The sequence below is a fragment of the Hemicordylus capensis genome, chromosome 5 (genome assembly GCF_027244095.1).
Source record: "Hemicordylus capensis ecotype Gifberg chromosome 5, rHemCap1.1.pri, whole genome shotgun sequence".
NCBI lineage: Eukaryota > Metazoa > Chordata > Lepidosauria > Squamata > Cordylidae > Hemicordylus > Hemicordylus capensis.
In genome coordinates, this window is record NC_069661.1 from 119,211,000 (window position 1) to 119,233,394 (window position 22,395).

At 40.7% G+C, this 22,395-nt stretch overlaps 1 protein-coding gene across 5 annotated transcripts in view; it reads right to left on the reverse strand.

The window, feature by feature from the left end:
* The window catches only part of CPEB2 (cytoplasmic polyadenylation element binding protein 2), a 110,626-nt gene that overhangs the window by 47,363 nt on the left and 40,868 nt on the right, over window positions 1-22,395 (reverse strand). For 3 of the 5 annotated variants that reach the window (XM_053253205.1, XM_053253200.1, XM_053253202.1), the window contains exons 4-5: window positions 18,864-18,914; window positions 246-269 (exon numbers count right to left, since the gene is read on the reverse strand). In XM_053253205.1, coding sequence (XP_053109180.1) covers window positions 246-269; window positions 18,864-18,914 — 75 coding nt within the window. The remainder of the gene's footprint in view (window positions 1-245; window positions 270-18,863; window positions 18,915-22,395) is intronic. The other 2 variants (XM_053253203.1, XM_053253204.1) reach the window with 1 other exon arrangement.

A 22,395-nucleotide genomic window follows, 5' to 3' on the forward strand; every position in this document is an offset into this window, starting at 1 on the left:
GCATATATTCAAGAGATTCAAGAATTAATGTTCAGATAGCATCAATCAATATCAATGGTAAAGATTTTGCTAACTTGCAATCATGCAAAATGAAAATGTTTAAAGTCAATTGATGTTGTATGCCCAACTTCAATGAGAATAATTAGAATAACTGATTTGGAGTAATTAGTCCCAATTATCAATCCTATACCCACCCCCATCCCTGGTCAGTATTAGATGTATTATAGCAAACAGAAGGCAGTTACCTCGTCTTCGCCCATAACTCCTTGCTGCATGTAAACAAAGGACAAATTATGAAATTTGAAAGGACTACATATATGCCCTCATTAAAATACAATTGTTTAAGAGTCCTGTGTGTACAATCAGGCAAATTCAGTATACATTCGGAGATTGCTACAGATGTGGAGCTTTACTTTCATTTCAAACACACATACACAACACAGGATTTTCTTTATATTTACTATGGAAATAATTTTAGATAATTGTTAATATTTATGAATACAGAAAAATAACTAATGTTTTATAGTACAGGATGTTTTTCAAAGTATCAAAGATGCAAAAAGAACATAGAGTTCAATGTTTATTATTCTAACAAAAACCAGTGAAAACCAATTTCTAAAATACATATTTTATTATATAAACTATATTTGTTGTCTTGTTTATGTCTATTCATACTGATTATAAAAAACATGTAACACACCACATATAAATGTTTACAAATCCGTAATTCACACTTTTGTCTTTCAGATCTCAGCGATCCGAAAAGACTTTATTATTAACTGAGAACACTTTGCTTCTTAACCATGCAGAAAGATTTAAGTGAACCTGTGAAATGTCCTAGCTCTTGGGACATTTTGTACTGTCCCTTGCAGAGGCACTAGAAATGCTACAAGCTGTGACCTTCATTTGCCATGAAAACAGCTGGATGAAAATTAACTCAAAGGCCTTTGTCTGGAACAAAAGACTCCTTATGATCAAAGATTAGTCTTGCAAATATGTTGTGGGGGGAAGTCCCCTGCCTGGCACCCAAGTGTGACAAGATGACTCTGGCCCAGTTAGTATGCCCAGATGGGTGTGGCTTTCTACAGTTTAAAAGAATATTGTGCATGTAGCTGCAATAGTGCTGCAGATCTCCTTCTAGATCCTCTCCCTGGATCACAAACAAACAAATCACTGTATTGTTGACATGTTGTCAATGTGGTGCCAGCGTGGTGTTTTGGTTAGAATGTTGGACTAGGACCAGGGAGACCTGAGTTCAAATCTCCATTCAGCCATGATACTTGCCGGGTGACTCTGGGCCAGTCACTGATCTCTCAGCCTAACCTACCCCACAGGGTTGTTGTGAAGAGAAACTTAACTAAGTACACTGCTCTGGGCTCCTTGGAGGAAGAGTGGAATATAAATGTAATAAATGAATGAATGGATGAATGAATGTTATTCTCTCAGATTTTTAATGACTTGAGCAGGGCTTCATAACTTCAGCCCTCCAGCTCTTGTTTGACTACAGCTCTATCACCCCTAGTCACTATGGCTGGGGATAATGAGAAATGTAGTCCAACAATAGTTGGGTGGCTGAAGTTGTGCAGCTCTGGGCTTGAGGGTGCACCATAAGCAGCTATGACAGCACTAAGCTATTATTTCCAGTTGTTCCTGCCTCAACTACCTGCCACTCAAGCCATGAAGGCAGTTAATTGCATGGCTATTTGTGTAGGGGTATATAATATCTTATTTGCAATTCAAATAAGATATTATACCAAACAATGCTTTGCACTAACTATACTTTAGAATGCAAGGCAAAGTAAGAGTTTCCTGACATGCAACAGAGAAATCATTGTTTAGAGCGGCTTGCCTATTTTTTTCCACCTGTCCTCTCAGCAGTCAGCTTCAGAAATTCAATTCTGTCTCCCTTTTGCATTATGCCAAGCCATGACTTACAGTCCCACTTCAGATCATAGTTTCCCATTTTAGTTTGCTGGGCAACTGCAAAAACTACAGGTTACTCACCTGTAACATTGGTTCTTCTAGTGGTCATCTATCCTTTTACACTAATGGGCTATGCGCCTGTGCAGAGACCTCGTTGGAACCTAACAAGCTCAATTCTCCTGCTTTGGGCGGAAACCCCACCCCCAGCCGCTATATGCGGCTGCGCCACTCCTCATCCCCTCAGTCACAGAGTCCAGCTTCAGTGAACCCCGCGGGGAGGACGGGAGGGCGTGTAAAAGAACAGATGACCACGAGAAGAACCAACTTTACAGGTGAGTAACTTGCAGTTTGACGTGGTCTCTGTCTTTTACACTAATGGGCGCATAACAAGCTAGCACCGAAGGAAGAGGGAAGAATAAAAGCAATATGTAATCTGCCAGAAAAATTATTTATTTCAGAAACAAGTATATCAATTGAAAATCGATTGCAGGACACTCCTGCCAAATACAGCATCATTTGTGCCCTGGCATCAATAGCATAATGATGGATAAATGACCTGCCTGACATATAGCGTCCAAGGGGACTGCACAATCAAAGGCAACAGAGACTGCCATTGACCTAACTGATAGGACTGTGCATGGAACCGGCTGGCCCAATTCAGTTCGAGTCCGGACTGGAACCTGACCGGACCAGTTTTGTCCAGCACCCCCTCGAACCCCTCCCCCCAGTTAGGTCCAAGAGGAGTTTGTGATTATTTTTTTTTAAATTAACTTTTTTTAAAAAAATTACCTTCTCCCCTTTGGGGGAGTTCGTTGAGGTGGCAGGGGCAGGGTTCTGCGGAGGTTCCCCCTCCCCCCATCGGCCTTGGTAGTTACCCCCTCTGGCCCATTCAGGCCTCTGTATATAGGTGAGGTGGCCATTTTGGAAGCCGCCGCACATGCGCACATACAGAAGAGGGCCCATCCAAGATAGGACAAAGGCCTCGCCTAGAGAGCCCTTGCCCTCCCCTCCCCTGGAGCAATACTGGGCACACTGAGTATTGTCTCAGGAAGCAAACAGGCCCAGAGTGGAGACTTCCCATTTCACAAATATGTCCCTGAGAACACTGTGGTTCAATGCCCACTCATGGGAGACCACCTTCATCCTGCGCAGAGTGTCTGCTTGGACATTCAGAGAACGCTGAATATGAATCACCTGAGGCAACACCGCATGTGCCATGCACCAATGCTAAATGTCCAGAGACAGGAACAAAAGGCTCTTCGAGGACGTATCGCCCTGTCGATTGATGCAGGCTTTTGCCGTCATACTGTCTGTTTGTATTGTCACTGAATGACCCCCAATCATGGGCAGGAAGCCCTTGAGAGCGCTGAAAAATGGCCAACAGCTCCAAATAATTGATGTGTTGGGCCCGCTCCCTGGGGGATCAATGTCTGCTCAGGTGAAACCCTTCTAGGTGTGCCCCCCAACTGAGCACCGAGGCACCTGTTGTAATGACCCATCGGGATCAGGAGGCCTGAAAGGGGGCCCCAATGCTGTCCACCACTTTGCCATTGCCCATATCTGTCAAGGGTGTGTGTGTTCTAGATGGCCTGGATCCCGAAGGGGATCGAACATGTCTAAAAACCATCTCTGAATGATGCGCATTCGAAGGCGCGCCTGAGGCAGTACGTACGTAGTAGCTGCCATATGTCCCAACAGACGCTGCACTGAGCGCATAGTCTGTGGGCCTCCAGCCAAGAAAGCAGCCGCCAATCTCCTGAGAGTACATATGCAGGTGTCTGGAAGGAAGACCTTTTACAAGGTCATATTGAAAATCAGCCGTATGAACTGTATCCTGCGGGTTGGTTCCAACTGAGATTTTTTGAAATTTATTTGAAAAGCCAGAACCAGCAGAATACCGACCACAATCTTGAGGGCGTCCAGGACCGCTCATCTGGTACTTGCCAAGATGAGCCAAATGTCTAAATACGGCAGAACCTGTAACCCTCACTCCTCTAGGGGAGCACTGCAGTGAGCAGGAACATGGCCTCCCTTCCGAGTGTGAGGGAGACCAGACCCTCAACGTCATGGGTCTCCCATATGTGGGATCTTCCAAATAATGAGGTCCATAACAGGGCCTAGCACAGTCAGACCGATAGTTTTGGATCAATCACCCAAACCAGAGTCCCAGCACCAAGTGCCATAAGAAGTCTCAACTTCACTCAAGGAAGAACGATGTTCCACTGCTGGCATCAATCCGGATATGACTGTTCACGACAGTCCCAGGACCTATCCTGCCTGCAAACCAAGGAGCGTTCTTCTGAGTCCCAATGGGCACCACGGTCCCTAAGAGGGATGCTCCCCTGTTGCCTTCGAGGGGGCGACCAATGCCTAGGAAGCCACGATGAGTCTTCTGCGGGTTTGGCTAGAGAATAGGCCTCCTCTTCCAATGAAGCATACCCTGGCTCATCTCATCAATCGTGGGCCAAGTCCAACGACTCTGCAGCCAAAGGTGAGCTAGGATGTCCCGACACTGATGACTTTGGTGTTGGACTATTCAAGGCCACTTTAGGCTTCTTGGACACAGGCCTCTGACGAAAGAACTTCTTCTGTCTTCCTCTTCTTAGGTATAGGAGGGAGGTGTTGACCTGCTGGCAAGTTACAATGCAACTTCTTATTCTTCTTCCTCTTCAGTACCAATACTGAGGGATTTGGGGAGGACTTCGGTACCACAGGAACAGAATGCTTAGGGAGGTCTTCCGAGTGCACCGGCTCACTCGAAGCTGTCAAAGGAAGAGAGCTAGGAGGTGCAGATACTGGTATCGAGGTTTGGTTCTCGGCCTCCACAGGAGCAGACACTGCACACTCCGATTGTACCGATGAAGCCATTTTTACGGACCACTTCAATGACAAAGCCTCCGAGGAACAGAGAGCTAGATCCCACACTGCACTCAGGCAAGAAGCTCTATTCTTGCAAGCCTGCTTCGTAAACCTCTGGCAGTGATGACAGGTTTTGACTATGTGGGATTCTTCCAGGCACAAGAGACACTCGGTATGAGTATCGGGGGAAGGGATATTAAATCCACAACAGATACATTTTTTAAAGTTTGGCATGCCTGGCATAAACCGTAGGCCGGCCACCATGCTCTGTACCAGCCGGGATCGGAGCTCCAAGAAAGGTAAAAACCCATAAAAATCAAAACACCAAGAAAAAACACGCTACTGCGCAAAGAAATAAAGCAACAAATAAAGAAAGTGAAGAAACTAAAAAAGCAGGGAGAAAAAACAACAAGGAGATAGCTAGATCCTACTCGTTGCCGAGCTGCAGACACCACGATGTTCATTGAAGCATGGGTGATGAAAGACTGAGGGAATGAGGAGTGGCATAGCCGCATATAGCGGCTGGGGGTGGGGTTCCCGCCCAAAGCAAGCATAGCCCATTAGTGTAAAAGACAGAGACCACGTCAAAGAACCATGGAATGTCTAGTCAGCCATCACACTAAGCCATGGTTAGAATTCACTTAATCACATTCGGGACACTATATGAACTGAAGCTGCTGCATACTTGAAATTTAACATATGAAACAGAAATCTGAATATCCTGCAGTCAGATCCAAGATTCTAAAACAGGCACCGGACTTCACAGATTTATCCATAAGACGACCTTTGAACACATGTTTTTGTTGTTCCCTTCAATGAAGACAAAGTGTTTCTCCTTTAATCTCCAGAAAATGTAGACAAGGTATGAACTGGCTGGCCCATAGACTAGGTATCAATCACAAGAAATATCATCTTTATACCAGATCATAAGGCAGGGAAGGCGGGGGGAAGATGGAGAGAGAAGACATTTGAAGATACATTGTTCATTTTTATTCATCTAAATTTTAGGTAATTGTCAATATTTTGTCAAGGCTTAACATGCTACACAGTTTCAAACACTAAACAAATTGTTGGCAGTATTGTTTTGCAAGATATAAAGTCTCTTTTTCAGATATGTACAGTATGTTCTATTAATTCAGCAAGCACAGATTAATATTAATTTTCACTGCTGTAGTTAGTTTTTCCAAAATTCTTTTTTTTTAACAGAGGTCTTACAACTGTAGCCAACTTTTAATTTTGAGAAGCACCTTATTGTGCAAGTCCAAATAGTCTTCTTGAATTAGCTTTAGGTTTACATCTTTCAGATTATTGGCAAAGGTTTTTATTTTAGTTTTAAATTGCTTGTTGAAATACACAGCCTATTTTGTTATATTTATAACAAAAAAAAATGTGTGCCTCATTTTCTTTCAAATTATATTTGTCATAGAAACCACTAGAATGTGGTGAAGGCACTTGATAGAATGCCATCTCTGAAATTAAAACATAGGGAGCTGCCTTCTGCCAAATCAGACCATTGGTCCATCTAGCTCAGTATTGTCTAAATAGACTGACAGTGGCTTCTCCAAAGTTGCAGGAGTCTCTCTCTTTTCATTCATTCATTCATTATGGTCCACAACCAGCCAGCAATTACAATAATCAACAGTTACAGGCTACGTAACTTAAAATACTCCAAAACTAAACAATAACAAACAATACTGTATAATACTAAACTACCTACCCACCACCAGAATCACATGTACCTTGCGTAACATATGGGTTAACCATATGTTTCCTGAAGAAGTGGAACAAATTTGGCAACACAATAGGTAATCTCGGCTCAGAGTCAAAAAGAAGAAAATTTACATAAAAGTCATCCAGCCTGCCTGGACAGTGTAACAAAATTGGACCAATAAGAAGAGAACATATCTCTAAAACATACATAATAGAGTAATACATTCACCACTGATTTGATCATGCCTGAGCAGCAGGGGCAGAGCTGTTGGGAATACAGTGTACGGCAGAATCTACCTCCAAAACACATACCTACGCCAAAGGTAACACATTTAAACGGGCCAAAGTAAAGGCATGGCAGAACTTAGGAAAATTAAGTTTGCATAAGTAATTAGCGGGTTCCAGGCAGGAGTCTTTTTCAGCCCTATCTTGGAGATGCCAGGGCGGGAACGTGGAACCTTCTGAATGCAAACATGCAGATGATCTTCTCATCCCCTTAGGGGAATATCTTACAGTGCTCACATGTAGTTTCCCATTCACATGTAAATCTTAACAGGGAGCAGAGCTAATAAAGGAGAAGGTTTTCTCAAATACCCATGGCCTAAGCTGTTTAGGGCTTTATTGGTTACAACCAGCCCTTTGTATTTTGCCCAGAAACATATTGGTAGGCATTTAATAGAAGTATAATATGGTCTCAGAGATGACTCGGAGACCTACCTTGCTACTGCATTTTGCACCAGTTGCAGTTTCCAGAGTATATACAAAGGCAGCCCTACACAGAGTGTATTGCAACAATCCAATCTGGATGATGCAGCGGGGCCAGCAAGTGTATTGCTCAAACCAGTCCAATATGTAATGCAAAACCATGGTTAACACCAGAAAGGGAAGGGGGAAATAATCACTCATGAGAAAGAAGGAAGAAGAAGCAAGGATCTTTGAGGTTGGCTGCAGATTTGAAAGCCATGGTTTGCAGATCTGTACAAACTCTTGAAATTATTTGAAAGAGAACAGGACATAAATATACCATAATGAGGACAAATTTGTCGTATGTAGTTCATGCTTGAAGCCAATTATGACCACCTTAAAATGGTTAAATAATTTTTCACTGCCACTAACTTGTATGCAACTTCCTAAAAAGATTGTGTGTGTGTCCTACTAACATTCATCTCTCAACAATGGAAGCAAGAGCAGAGTGATTACATTCACTAGAAGTCTACAAGTGTACATTTGCAAAATGCAAAAATAAGGAAAAAGATCCAAACATATCTTTTCCACTGGAAACAGTTTAAAATAAGATTTCCAAAGGATAACCCTTTGAATAAAAATAGCATCTTGCCCAAATAAATACCACTAAGCTCCACCACACAAATGGTAGAATAATCTCCTGCCCTCTGACTTCCACACTAACGCAGTTCTCAAAACTTCCTATTATCAATTTTATGATAAGGTACTAGTACTAAAAAAGAAATGAAAAGGATACAGATTAGGTAATACTAGCCGACCCCGCACAGAGCATCTGTGAGCTCTTTGGGGCCGGCGGGTACCTCTCCCCTCCCCTTCTGCTCCAGTCTCTGCTTCTGGGCCCAGGCGCCTCTCCTCCTCACCGCCACTTCTGCCCCTCCCTCTACTTTCTTTCCCCCCTCCTGGGCCTTGCCGGGCCTGCTGCCTCTGGCCTCCACGGCTGAGCCACTGCCGCGGCAACCAATCCTCCTGGGTGCACCTCATCCAATCAGGCGCGTCTGCCGCCCAGCCAATCAGCTGGGCACTGGGACACACATTCCAAGGCACACCTAGGAGAATGATATATAGAGATGGTAGATTCTAAAGTATCAACATGTTTCACTGCAAGAATATACAACTTTCCAAGGTAGAAACTCTTCCTCAGAGCAGAAATGTTGCTAGTTTTCCATAAGAGACAACAGGCTCCTTACAAACGAAAATACTCCTGACAGATGATAGTCTAGTCACAAAGTGTAGCACAGAGCTGTACTACCATGTAGTGGACTCACAGGTAGCAGACAGTGGAAGCTAACCACAAAGTGTGTACAATAAGAGAAGTATTAGGATAATGTAGTGCAGTAAGCTAGATCAGGGATTCTCAATGTTGGGTCCCCAGATGTTATTGGACTTCAACTCCCATAATCCCCAACTAAAGGCCACTGGGGCTGGGAATCATGGGAGCTGAAGTCCAATAACATCTGGGGACCCAACGTTGAAAACCCCTGAGCTAGATAACCCGGCTATCCATGTTAACTCCATGATGGCACTGTGAAATGACACAGATAAGGCTACTGTCTCCACCGCTTTGTAGGATAAACTCACTGATGCTCAACAAGTTTGCCTTGACAACACCACACATAAAACCCAAACTGGAGTATTCATTATTGAAAGAGGTTTACCCTGCCTTTCACTACGATCTTAAGCCAGCTTAAAAGTAAAAAAAATAGAGCTACAGTCAGAACACAACAAAACTAAGAATCGTAAAACAAATCAATACAAAGCTGGATAAGTGCATTAAAGTGCTAAAAGCCACTATAAACAACCAGTGGTGGAGAAAGTTTGTCTAAACAAAAATGTCTTCAACAATCATATAAAAAGGGGAGGGGGGAGCCAGTCTCCCAAATAAGATAATTCTACAAGGAGGGAACCATTTCAGAAAAAGTCCTATATTGCACAGCTGCCAAACAAACTTCTACAATAGTGGCACATACAGGAGGCACTTCCTATATGATCTTCTATGTCAGGCAGATTCATGTGGGGGGAAAGGAATCCTCAGGTGCCCTGGTCCCAACCCATAAAAAGGTTTTAAAAGTAGTTATCAGCACCTGAAATACACCCAGAAACAAAACCAGCACTACTCACAGAGTATTGGTGCAATACAATCTGCAAGTTGTGAACCATTCAATAGGGGTGTGCACGGACTAATTTTTGTGGTTCAGTTAGATGTCAATGAATTCGGACTGAATTCAAACTGAAATGCCGGTCTGTGAACCGGTTCAGTTGAAACAACCAGACCAGTCTATTTGATTGAATAGGCTCAAAACATTTTGACAGTCTGAGGGGCTATACTTGTAAAGTGAAATCCTGCCTTTAAAAGGCTTCTAAGGGCAGTTGGGGTCGGGGGAGATGGTACCTTTAAAAGTAGGTGCTTACTGATCCTCCAGAGGCAGTGGCTTTCAAATCTCTGGCACTCCCCCCAGCAGCCGGGTGTAGCAGTTCTGACCTCCCTGTGGAGGTTTTGAGGAGCCGCCGACACCAGATTGGTAAACACCTACTATTAAGAAGTGCCCCCCCCCGCCCCAGACGCCCTTAGAAGGCTTTTAAAAGGCAGGATTCCTCTTTGCTTGCATAGCCCCTCGGACCATCAAACTGTTCTACAACATGCTGGGCTTGGGTTGATTGCAGACTAGCCTGCCTCTGCTGGAGGCTTGTTCGGTTCGCACTTGAACCGTTGAATCGGCCGGGTTCACTATGGACTGGTTTGTGCACATGCGTACCATCCTGGATTCTTGACCAGTTGAAATTTCCAAAGGGTCTTCAAGTATAGCCCCACCAGTAGAGTTGTAACAAGAGTATGGATCACCCTGGCCAGATCCATCTAGTTGGTGCATCAATGCATCCTTTTATGGAATGAAACTGGGCAAAAGCCCCACTCCCCCAAGCCACAACAAACACCAAAGCATCCAGATGTAATGACCAGGCAAGGAGGACTCCGAAGCTGTGAACCTACTTCTTCAAAAGGGAGTGCAACCCCATCAAAAACAAGTAGATAACCAAATAGTAATCTTCTAACTAGGTGAGTCTCTGTCCTGCCCAGTTTAAATTGCAGTTTGCTAGTAGCACCCCTGAGGTCACCCCATGCATCTTAGAGAATCATTGCAAACAAGGACACTCCCCAAATGTATTGGGAGTGCCTTTCTTCTAGATTCAGTCTGAAGTCAAGATAGGAATTAAGATATTAATTTTTGTATCACTGACTTTTGCAACAGGCAATGCAGAAGCAACTTTATTCTTGCTTTCACCTGCATGACATACAACTGAGGAAGCAGCAATCTGCTATTCAGAAGCATAGTTCAACTGTCACAGAGCATCTGCCATGGGCTGAATGAATGAATCATTTATTTCGATCACTGATCAGAATACAGAAAATCAAACAAAAAATTGTACAAAATCCCAATAAAGAGAAAACAAAAGAAGAAACCACTTTAAATCCATACTTCATTTTAACTAGCACCCCCCCGCCCCAAACTGTACATTAAACTGATGAAGCTTCCAGCTTCGGGCAAACTTTGCCAGCTATTGAGCAAAACTTGGCAATATTTAAAGAAATTTCATTTGATGTATTAGCTAAAAGCAAATTAAGATAAAAATAATCTGAATGCCCTGGAAATTATTTTATAATTCTTATATTTTTAAAAAATCTCCAACATTCCCTATAAAAGTTACTATATAGCAGTACATGTGCTGTTTCTATACTCCCACTGTTACAAGGGCAAAATCTCTCAGCATAAGGTCTTTTATTGTACCTCCGTTCTAGGACTGCCGTTGGGAGTGCATTGAGACGAGCTAGTGTTAGAGCTTTGTGATACTGGGGAATAGTTATTATACCAAGATATCTAGCTCATCTATTACTGACACCTTGGTTCCCCAAGTTAATGCCTCTGGGAATGTGACTAAGCTCTATCTGCTTCTACATATCTAATACACGTTGCTTAACTATCAACTTGGCTTTTGAAAACTCTACAGATTTTAAATAACCTAGGGATAGCCTATGGTACAACTTCTTCTCCACAACTTGTTTCCAATAAGACTGAAAACCATCTGAGAGTACCAGTGCTACCACACCCGAAGGATGGAAATTCAATTTAACCATAAATCAAAGATACTTAGCCATTGCTGTGTCTCAATTTTGGAAATCCCTGCCTCCAGACGAAGTGCCGCATTGGGCATGCCATGGGCTGACAGATGGCAGGAATCATCCCCCAGCCAGTAAGGTAACTTGTCACATTCTACTTGTTCCACTAGGTGCATGAGGCATAGTATTTTCCTTCACCAGCAATTTGGAATAGCACCAACCAAGAGGAAAAAGGAAATGATTACAGTCTCAGAGGTTTGTTGTTGTTAAATCAAATTATAAGCTGGAATGTTAAAGTGTTCCAGAATGGCTGTGGACCTATAGAAGAATAGGTGTGTTTGCAAGACTGTTCTAAACTGATCATAAATGACATACACTGAATGCTGGTGTCATAGCTCTTCAGCAATCAAAACTTACTGATATTGGCCCTGAACACAAAGCCAGTTATATCCTTTATTGGCACAGCAAGAGGACTTATGAATATTGGGAATGTGGAACAAGGCTTTCAATTAGCAATGCACTCCAGTATTAAAAAAAAATTACTTGCCAAGGGCAATACATGAGCACTTTATCTCAGATTATCATCAGTAGGTGGTTCCTGAAATAGTCAGGCCTTATGTTTGAACTCTGTATGCTAAATCAGAAAACAAAGATGTGCTTTATTGTGCTTGTTCAACCCAACATACTATTAAATGTCATTCTCCCTCAATGACTTGAATGCAAAGTCACTGAGGAAAATGGGATGTAAAATGGAATCAGGTCACATTTCACGATCAACTGGCAGAGCCATGTAGGATCAGGCCTGCAAGTGGCCAGTTGGAAGGGCCCGAGGCATGTATAGTCTAGTTTACGGCAGAGTTGAGATCCAGAGAAGTGAACAAATGTCTTTGAGATCAGGGGCAGATTTAGGTCAAACAGAGTCTAGGTTTGGAGTAACAAGCAGAGATCAAAAGGAGCCAGAGACAGGAACATAGTCGCTGTCAGGCAACTTCAGGTCCAATGGGCCAGAGACAGGGATGTGGTTAAAACTGGCTAAAAAGAAAAACTAATTAAGATGGCAGTTAGTCTAGGGCAGTGGTTCCCAACAAGGTTTCCTCCAGGTGTTGCTGAACTACAAGTCCCATCATCCCCAACTACAATTTATTAGGAAGCACTGGTCTAGGGTGAGGAAAGGTAAGACAAGGCACAGAGTCTACACAACCATTTTCACTGATAAGTTACTTGAACTGAGGAACCAAACATGAAGCAATGGTAACATATGTTTAGCCAGGCCCATTATATATGTCTAGCTAAGATCCTACAGCATGGACCAGGCAAGACAACTAAGGGCCACAAGCTGTCTGACTTTTATAGAGAGGCACTCTTAAAACACATCCATTTTTTTAGCAATACCAAAAATCTGGGCACCAGTACCAACTTCAGCTATGATCTATTCTGCATATTTCATATTCCTCCCAAAGTATTAATTGCACAACCAACCATTCCCTTGTCAGCAGTAAAGTAAAGTATAACCCCCAAAATCGGATTGACCTAAAGGTCTGCCTTCATCAACATTTTCAACAAAAAAACAAGAAGTAGAGAGATAATTTCTAAAAAAAGGTTGAAGCCCGATGCTCTTGTTAGAAAGTCATATGAGGCAGCAACAGCAACCTATGACAAGGTGACTACCTTGCAGTTTGAGGCTTATCAAATGATAAATCAGTTTAAAAGATAGCATTAATCCAAAATAAAAACACACTTGAGCAGCTTGTCAGCAAATACCATGGTACAGAAAGCAGATAGTCCATTCCTGTTTTGTGTAGCATCTATTATATTAATGTCATGAATGATGGGAAAAGACCATTAAAGTAACCCTGCTGAAGGAACCAACAAAGTGATCACCAACTGAAATAAGTAGATGGCATAATAGATGGGATACCACCTTGAGCTACACTTATAAAGTACAACATTCCTATTGAGGTGGCTCAGGTTAGGATGGTATTGATCTTGCCAAGGCATTTGGTATCAAGATAGAATATATCAGAGTCTTCAACTACTAAATTAGAAGTTTGTTCACATGACTAGCCCTACCCAGGCTAGAACTGCCCTACCCAGGCAGGGCTTCTTGTTCCTGTGCATGCATGAAAAAGGAAAGTGGGGAAGATTAAAAACTACTCATTTAAGAAAGCCCTAAAAAGAACCTAAACAACTTAGGAAGCAACCCTATACACGCTTACCCAAATGTAAATGAGAGAACTTCCATATGACTAGATATGCATAGGATTTCATTGTTAGACTGATGGGAAATGTTGATGCCTCTAAAAGGTTGTTTGAAATGTATTTAACAAAAATTTTGTTTTTGCACTGCATGTATGACTTGAGTGTGATTTGAACACATTTTTGAATCATTTTCTGAAACAGTAAACATATATTGAATTAAATTACTGAAGAAACTTATAGTGTACCATCTGCAGCTGTATAAAGCCTCTATTCAGTTTTAAATAAATTTGTTAGTTACAACAACCAATTAATATACATTTTTATTTAGGATCTAAACAATAAAAGGGAAATTTTGGATTTAAATACATTATTTAAATGCCTTTTTTCTTGGTGATTAAAATCATAAGCTAAATTGCCTTGATTTAAATCCATCCATCCTGTGCTCAGAAGAATCGGCCTTTTGTAAGATCCTTGGAAAGAGCAATCTGCCAAATTTTATCTTATCTGATCTTTCCACAGTGATAATATAGGCTATATGCCTTTGTCATCAAAAGGGGAGCGAGAGGGACATGTCCTTGTCCCAACACTTCTTGTATTGCTTTCTTGATGTTCTTGAACTTTACTTTTAATAATATCATTGATGGGGTCAGATGGCAAGCTGTATAGATTTGTTGCCCTAAGCACTGCTGCTGTCAGATGTCATCACTGTCGTAGCCCACAAGCTAAGTAAATTTACCAAGTTTTGCGGATTATACTTCTCAGTGGTCCACATTCTCCCCCAGGATCACTGTTGTTAAAACTATAGACAAGAGGTTGTTGTGATACAATAACCTATGATAACCATTGACAATACTCCTCTTGAAGTACTTAATACATTCTGTTATATAGGATCTATAGAAATTAAACATACAAAGAAAGCAGCCAGCGTTTTGGGGGTAGACATATTATGTGCCTGGAATACCACCATGCTAAGGGAACCCACCAATTCAAAATCCTGATCCACCAGGCATGTTTCCTCAGTTGCTAGTTAGTGGATACAGGACATCTCTAATGCTTGCGAAAATGAACTCTGGAGCTTCCATCTCTGTTATTTACATCAAATGTTCGACATTTATTGGCAAGATAAAAATTACCCAGTCACGTATACTTGCATGCCAGTGAACCAAGCGTCTTTGTCCTTCTCAAAAAACAAAGATGGCAAGTCACTGGCAGCATAGCAAGACATACTTTACAGAAACATAGCAAATGACCAATGTAAGACTCAAGATCGGCACACCTGACAGGAACTAACTCCTACAATTCCAGAACCAGTAATAATTTAAGCAGCAGAAAGTTAGTCATAATTTATTGAGGTCATTCACACAATCAAAAACTGTGTTCTACCCAGGTTTGGGAGCTGTGTGTGCTCCCTACTTTTGGTTGTGTGTAGCAAGGGAGGAGGAAAACCTGGGTAGTTTTTCCTCCTACCTTGCTTCCACACAATCACGTCTACCCAGGTTTTCCTCCTACCTTGCTTCCACACATCTAAAAATTGGGAGCATACACAGCTCCCAAACCTGGGTAGGACACAGTTTTTGATTGTGTGAATGACCTCATGCAGTAAGAGTTACAGATACATCTGTAGACCTGCCAGTTGTGAGTGCCCCTGGTCTTCTGGTGAGCAGGACACTCCTTACTACATAGATCTCCTCCCCAGCAGTCTCATTTCCAACACCAGTTTTGAGAAGGTAAGAAGCAGGAAGAATATCTTCTGAGCAGTAGGAGAAGGCTCCTGCCATTTCTTACCCATTTCATATCCACATGCAAACAAGAGAAGACCCGCTTCTCTCTGCCTGTGTGCAAGAAAAAAAATCAGTGGAAAGAGGGGATTGGTAGCAAGCATAAATCATGACTAGTTTGTAAACTAATCCTAAATTTGTGGACCCTTAACAAGAGTATGATTAAATCCTATGAAGAGTAGGGGAAACCATTTTTTAGTCTGCCTTCCAAAGGGCAAAAGGCCTATGATATTATCATGTATGTCAAATAACTTAAGTGTTTAAAGTTTGATGCCAATTAAATTTACAGTACATGGGAGGGAGAGCTATAGCCCGACAGGGGTATCTGCATTTCAGTTCACCATCTTGTTACAAGATGACAACCATTGGAAGTAAGCACAACTCCTTTAGAGGTTGTGTATTGACTGATACAAACCTAATTCACAGCAGATACAAAGGGGTCTAGAGTGTCCTGAGGGCAAACAAGTCCAATTTCTAAGAACCGCATAATATACTATCTTAATGAGAATTGGATGTTGAATGAGGTAGAAAGTGGGCTCTATTAGTTCTACTTAGAACTACTTGCTTAGAAATCAATCTTTCTAAATAAATATTAAGAATAGATATAAAGCTCCTCCATAAACACATACACACACACTCCACAGGGGAAAAAAACCCTACATCCAGGGGAAAGGTCCTAAGCTAACTTTCTTGCTGATGCATTAGTTATGCACAAGAATATTTTTCCATGAGGAAGCAGTTTGTCATGTGAACCTCATCTGCAGTTTGAAATCGTACAGTGGAGGCACAGGTTTATCACCCTGGCATGAATATTAGATACATTTAAATGCCCTCTCCAAACCTCAGCTTATTACTTGGCAAATCCCATTATTTTTTATCTTATTTCTATACCGCCTGATATGTATATCTCTAGGTGGTGTATGCAACTTATTCCTATGTATGTAGACTTAGAACCATAGCCTAAGAAGATAAGCAATAAACAGAAAAACCCCTACAGATGTATTATATTTGTATGATTTCTCTCAGTTTTCAAAGTAAGAGAAGGGGAAGAAATAAGGGAGAATTATCTTAGTACTTGGAACCAACTGCCAAGAGTTTTAGTAAAACCAAAAGGGCTGTACAATCAGAGCTGCTTCAGATATTCCAGAGAAATAGAGAGGGAGTAAAAATGAATGGCTTGCACTTCCTCTCTGTTTGCTACTAAGTTTCAACAAGGTTGTGCATAGGAGGGAAGATGGTCATTCTTCCAGTGTGGAGACGAGTGTGCACACCTCTCCCCTTTAGATAAGACTCACAGTACGGGATAAGAAAGTCAAGTCACTTACACTTTCTTGCTCACTGCATCTTTGGGTTGTGAACACAGTTCTTATTTTAAAGGAGCAATTTAATGCAGCAAAAGCAGGATCTACTTTTCCATAACAAATGTAACTGAACTGGTGCAATCCCAAACATCTGAACTCTCTACCTGCAGTGCTTTGTATGAGGCTGCAAAGCCAATATAGCTTCATGTTCTCCAACATAGCAGTTGGTGAACCCCATTCTACAATGATCTTTAATTCAGGTTGTTTAATGGACAATGTATTGTAAATTTGAATAGAGATATCCGTACAACATATTCTTCTACAATGTTAGTAAAAATACATATTTCTGTATCATGCAACATACGGAAAGAGGATCCCACATGCTTAAAAAATGGAATGCTGCAGCTATTTGTCTGCAACAGAGCAGTAGTGCTAGACTTTTCTATTCTATATTTAGGCCACTGCAACTAGTCACTATTTTACAAGTGCATAAGCAAGGCTAGCAGTACCCACAAACCATGTATTAGCTTTATACCTGTAATTATGGTGAACTGTATAACCAGCCAAAATATGTTAAGTCTATAAGATCTTTGCTGCCAAGTGGTAGGTTTTATTTCAGCAAACATCTGCTGCTCATTCTCTAGGGTTTCAGGAATTCCAGCATTCAGATTCTTCAGACTGTGCTTTGTAAAAATTCATCTGCTGTGTAACACCACACACTGATTTAAATTACTACTGGATACATTTTTCATATAGCAGAATTTTAAATACACTTTGTATATGTTGAAATGTTTATGAAATACAAGATTATAACAAATTAGATTACTATTCCCCGATATTCCTGAAGATTTATCAACAGAGAGCCAAACATATGGCTGGGCTTAGCAGACAACCATTATTTCTGGTCACCACTGTTCCCATTCCTTATCATTGAGCCCACCTCCTAATCTTCATGAGCCACATGCATGTATTATGCCATGTCAAGCTCTCCCTTCTCCCCCACTTGTTCACACCTATGTGCCTTAACATACACAGGGTAATTATAGCCAACTGAACCTTGGTGATGCGTTAGAAATTAAAGTGGCATCTGGTAGTCAAATTCCTCCCATTCTATCCTAGGAGCTGCGTAAGGGTACTACAGTACATACTTTGTGATCACCCAAAACATGGGTACCTGAAAGACTGCCTGCTGCTCCTATATTAACTTGTCTTCTCTAAGATTTTTGTCAGAGGGCCTGTTCCAGATGCCTCTCTCTTAAAGAGATGGCAACCAGAGACAGGGCCTTTTTGGTGATGATATCCTGGTTTTGGAACAGTTCAACTATCTCTAGATGGTGGAGCAAAAGGTGCTAGAAGATGACAATTTTATTCTCTCAATATTATAGTGGATTAGGTATGTTATTTCTGGCTTGCCGCTGCTCTACTTGTGTGTGTGTATGCGCACGCTTTTTCTGGTTTGACTGATTTTTTTAAAAAAAGTTCCTAGCCACCTTGGAAGTTTTATGCTGAAAGGCAGGATGGAATTTTTAAAAATACATAAAATATCTATGCTTCAATTTATAACATCCCTATCCATTAAAAAAAAGAAGAAGTTATCTTTCCCCAGTGTAGTAGTTTGTACCACTGCTAATTTTCACAAGCTGCACTGATAATGGAAGTTCTACATACTCAATACTTAGAAAGTTTCTATGAAAAGTAATTTTCATGTATTTTTGCATTTATTTGAAGCATTCTATTTATAAATTAAAAAGTTCATTTGCAGCAAATGTTCAGTAAGTCTCAGAATCCTGCCTTTATTAAATTGCAAATGTCCACACTATTTTGATTAAGTGTCAAAACTAAATCCCTTTAAAAGCAAGCAAAGTTCAAGGGAAGGCAGCATTACAAAACAGCACAGTTTCTTTCAGCCACACAAAAACTTTACAAGATACAACCACAAATGAATTATTGGTGATGTATTAATAAAACCAAAATATTTTTTAAAAATTATATTGGATATTATCTGGAGAAAACAGATTGAGAAAACACACCAGAAATATTTAAGTGATAGAAGTAAACTGTATATAAAAAGCTGTTGCAAAATTAGCATCTTTTTTTTTTTAAGTGGAAGATGGTTATGGCTTTAAAAAAAAAAGTCCTCTCTGGATGTTGGTAATTTAGTAACTAAATTAGTGACCCATTTTAGAAACAACACTTCAAATGCAGATAAATAAGAACAGCTAGAAGTCTAGCTCTTACCATTTAACATTAGAAGATTGTCAGTCCCTGGATGTGGGTAATTCAAACGACCTAGGAATAAATATATGTAGGATTCAACTATTATGCTTAAAGAAGCAAAGAGAACATGACAAACACACTTAAATGTTTAAATAAATGCTACAAACGATTTTGTTCTGGGGGAAAGCAGCTAATATTTTACTGCAGTAGCCAACACCATCCTTGACAGCACGCAAACTTGAAAGAGCAAACTTCTTAACCTTAATTCTTTGGTCATAAGATCTGCAGTGTGCCTTGGGATCCGCTCCAAGAGGATAAAGGTCCTCTTTGTTTCAAGAAATCCAGAAATACTGCTGCCTATTCCAAGACTTCATTTTTATTCTCATTATGCAACTTTCTAACTTTGCTTAACTCAGTCATGTCTGAGAAATTTTATTTGGTTGAAATCTCAAATACATCTTTTGAAGCTGCATTCAAGCTAAAGCATTTGGTCTGACATATTCAATTTTCATTTAATTCAAACATGTCAAGCAATTTTAGGGTGATACTATCAATCTTTCCTGCTGACAAGTTTTAGAATTCAAAAGTAGAAAATGTTTGGGCAAAACAAAACAAAAAACAGGGAACACCCATAATTTGACTAAATATTTAAAACATAGCAGAGCATTTTCTATTTTATTAAAGAGCTTTATGTTAACAACATATAACCACTGCTTTGTATAACCGCAATTATAGAAGACTGCGTTTTCCCTTCATTAAACACTAAGTAAATCTGCTACAATATCCAAATATATAACAACGTACTTCAGCTTTTAGAATCAGTTGGTGATTAAATTTCATTCAGGGTTCAGCATATATATCTATTTCATCTGAGTGTATACTATTGAACAAAAACTGGCACCTTTAAAATATGTAATACCAAACATTGCAACACCAAATATATAATAATCAATTATGTTTTATGGTTGCTTTAATTAAAACGGATTTTTCTTGATGTTTCTTGGTGTTGAAAGCAGCAGCTGAAGTCAACAAGTTAGCTGTCTGTGCGAAGAACTGTGTGGCAGGATCAGCTTGTCCTTCCTTCTAACATAGACATCGGCATTTGCTCTGCTCCCAGATCTGCTCTGCAGAGGAGGGGGTGTTGGTGGGGCATGTATTTTTACTTACTGGTGCTAGAACCACCACTAACATCAGTGCAAGAGAGTAAATCCATCAACCCTATTCTCTAAGAATTCGAACTGTCATCAAACCAGTTATTTGCGCAAAGAACTTGATGGCAGGAGCAGCATTATCTGCTCCATTCTGGATTAGCCTGGGTGTGTGCACTTCTTCTGAGGGCTTGCTATCTGTCCCACTGCCGAAGCATCACTGAAGTGATGCCTCAACCAGGATGTCCAAAGAGTAATGGCTTTTCAAAGGCAACATCAGGCATAGGATAAGAGAGTCTGTTGATTTGTTATAGGGAGGAAGACTCGTATGTGGAAACCTGTTCCCATTGTGACTAAAAACAGCTTGAAACAAATGTTTATAAAGCAGTGTTGGCCTAATTTGTGAGAAGGCAGAAGATTATAAATTATAAACCAGAGGTCTGAGCTGAAGTGTCATCAGATGACACAACTCTACTTCTTATTTCAGCCATCTAATTATTGGAAGATGGTGGAAACCCTGAATTTGAGGCAGTTTTGATGTAGATGAGGGCCAAACTGAAGCAAATGTCAGACAAGACAGAGGTATTGTGGATAAGAAACATTGCTGCTTTGGGTGGAGGAGTCCCACCAGTTTTGGACAAGGTTGCACTTCACCTGCAAGAGCAAGTACACAACTTGCGGGTACTCCAGGAGTGCATTTTACCAGCTTTGGCTGGTGTACCAGTGGTGCCCCTACCGGAAAGAGTCAGATCTAGTGACGGTTATCCATATTTTAATTACATCCAAACTGAAATAATGTACTCTACATGGCATTGCCTTTGAAAATGTTTCAGAATGCCACTGTTCGAGTACTCCTGTGGGCAAACTGACAGGAACTATTCTACCACAACTTTACTGGCTGCCAGTTTGCTTACAGACCCAATTCAAAATGCTGGTTTTAACCTTTAAGACCCAGGACCAACCTCCCTTTCCATATCAGCCTGCCTGACTACCAAAGACCTGCTTGCTGGCCCACTGTTAACTGAGATATGTTTGGCAGTACAAACAAGTCTTTCTAGGCAGTAGCTCCATGGTTATCGAACACTCTTCATAGGGAGATCTGAACAATCTCCTCACTTGCTGCTTTAAAAAAAAAAAAAGATGGCCTCTTAAAATCTTTTCTTGGTTTTTATGTTTGACTGACTGTTTATTGCCTGCTGTATTTTATCTATTTTTATTATTTTTTGTTGTTTCATTGTAAATTTTGTTATGTTTTACTGTAAGCCATTCTGAGCTTCAGTGAACAGCAGGATATAGATCATTAAATAATTACCACTTTTTAATCATAACAAATGTAACACATTTTATAAAACATAGCAGTTGTGTTTGCCAAGTTTTAACTGCATGGTTTTAAACGTGCCAGTCCTTATTTAAGTTTGCTGAAGAATAGAAGATTTCTGTATAATAAATGTCTTAATTTAATGACACTGTAATCTATCATTTTCTTTGAAAATCAGGCTTTTAAACTTTATTTATATACTGCGTTAAACAAAAGGTTCTTAAAGCAGTTTACACAGAAAAAGAATGAGACAAAAAAAAAGCAAATAAAGCAAACAAGTATATAAATTCAATAACAAGCATCTTCACTAATGGGGACTACAATAGCAACAACAACAACAAAAAAGGCATGTTCACAGCACGTCCCCACTTCTGAAGTGCAGATGCTCATGCAGCAAGTGGGGATAAGTTTTTGTCATTCCCCTCTCCCACCCCAGAACCAGGTTTCTGAAGGTTGCACATCCCTTAGGGATCCACTTCTGGGTTACAGGGAACACTCCCAGGGTGGAAATTAGCAAAAATTGCCTTCCCTCCTGTGTATGCTTCTGAAGCGCAGCTGCTCTGACACTCGCACTGCATGGAGACTTCTTTTGGCTACATATGCACACCATTACTGAGGATGCTGGCCATTGTGTTTTTTTTAAACCACATCACCACAGATGTTTAGTCATACTTCAGATATTGTTAGAAACCAAGTGCAAAATGCATGCTAAATTCAAAAAGCTTTTATTACTCTATTATAGTACTGCATACACAGTATTTTTATTTTTATTTCATTCAAATATAAAGCTTTGTTAAAGCCACACTAATAGCAATCAAACTTGGCAACCAATACCCACAGTACAGAAATCCTACATATTTTTCTGCATGGAACTTTTTTAGGAAGTCAGGGGATGTCTACAACCTTATTCCGGCTGCCTGGAAGGTACGACATCAACACTACTGTAACTCTTCTGCCTAATATGTTGAAGGCAATATTACTTGCATCTATTCTGATTTAGATGCCATGGCTCAGATTGTCTGGACTGGCCACTTAGTTACTGAAACCGCTTAGATAAATTTTATTTGGTGTTAACGGTACGCAAGAT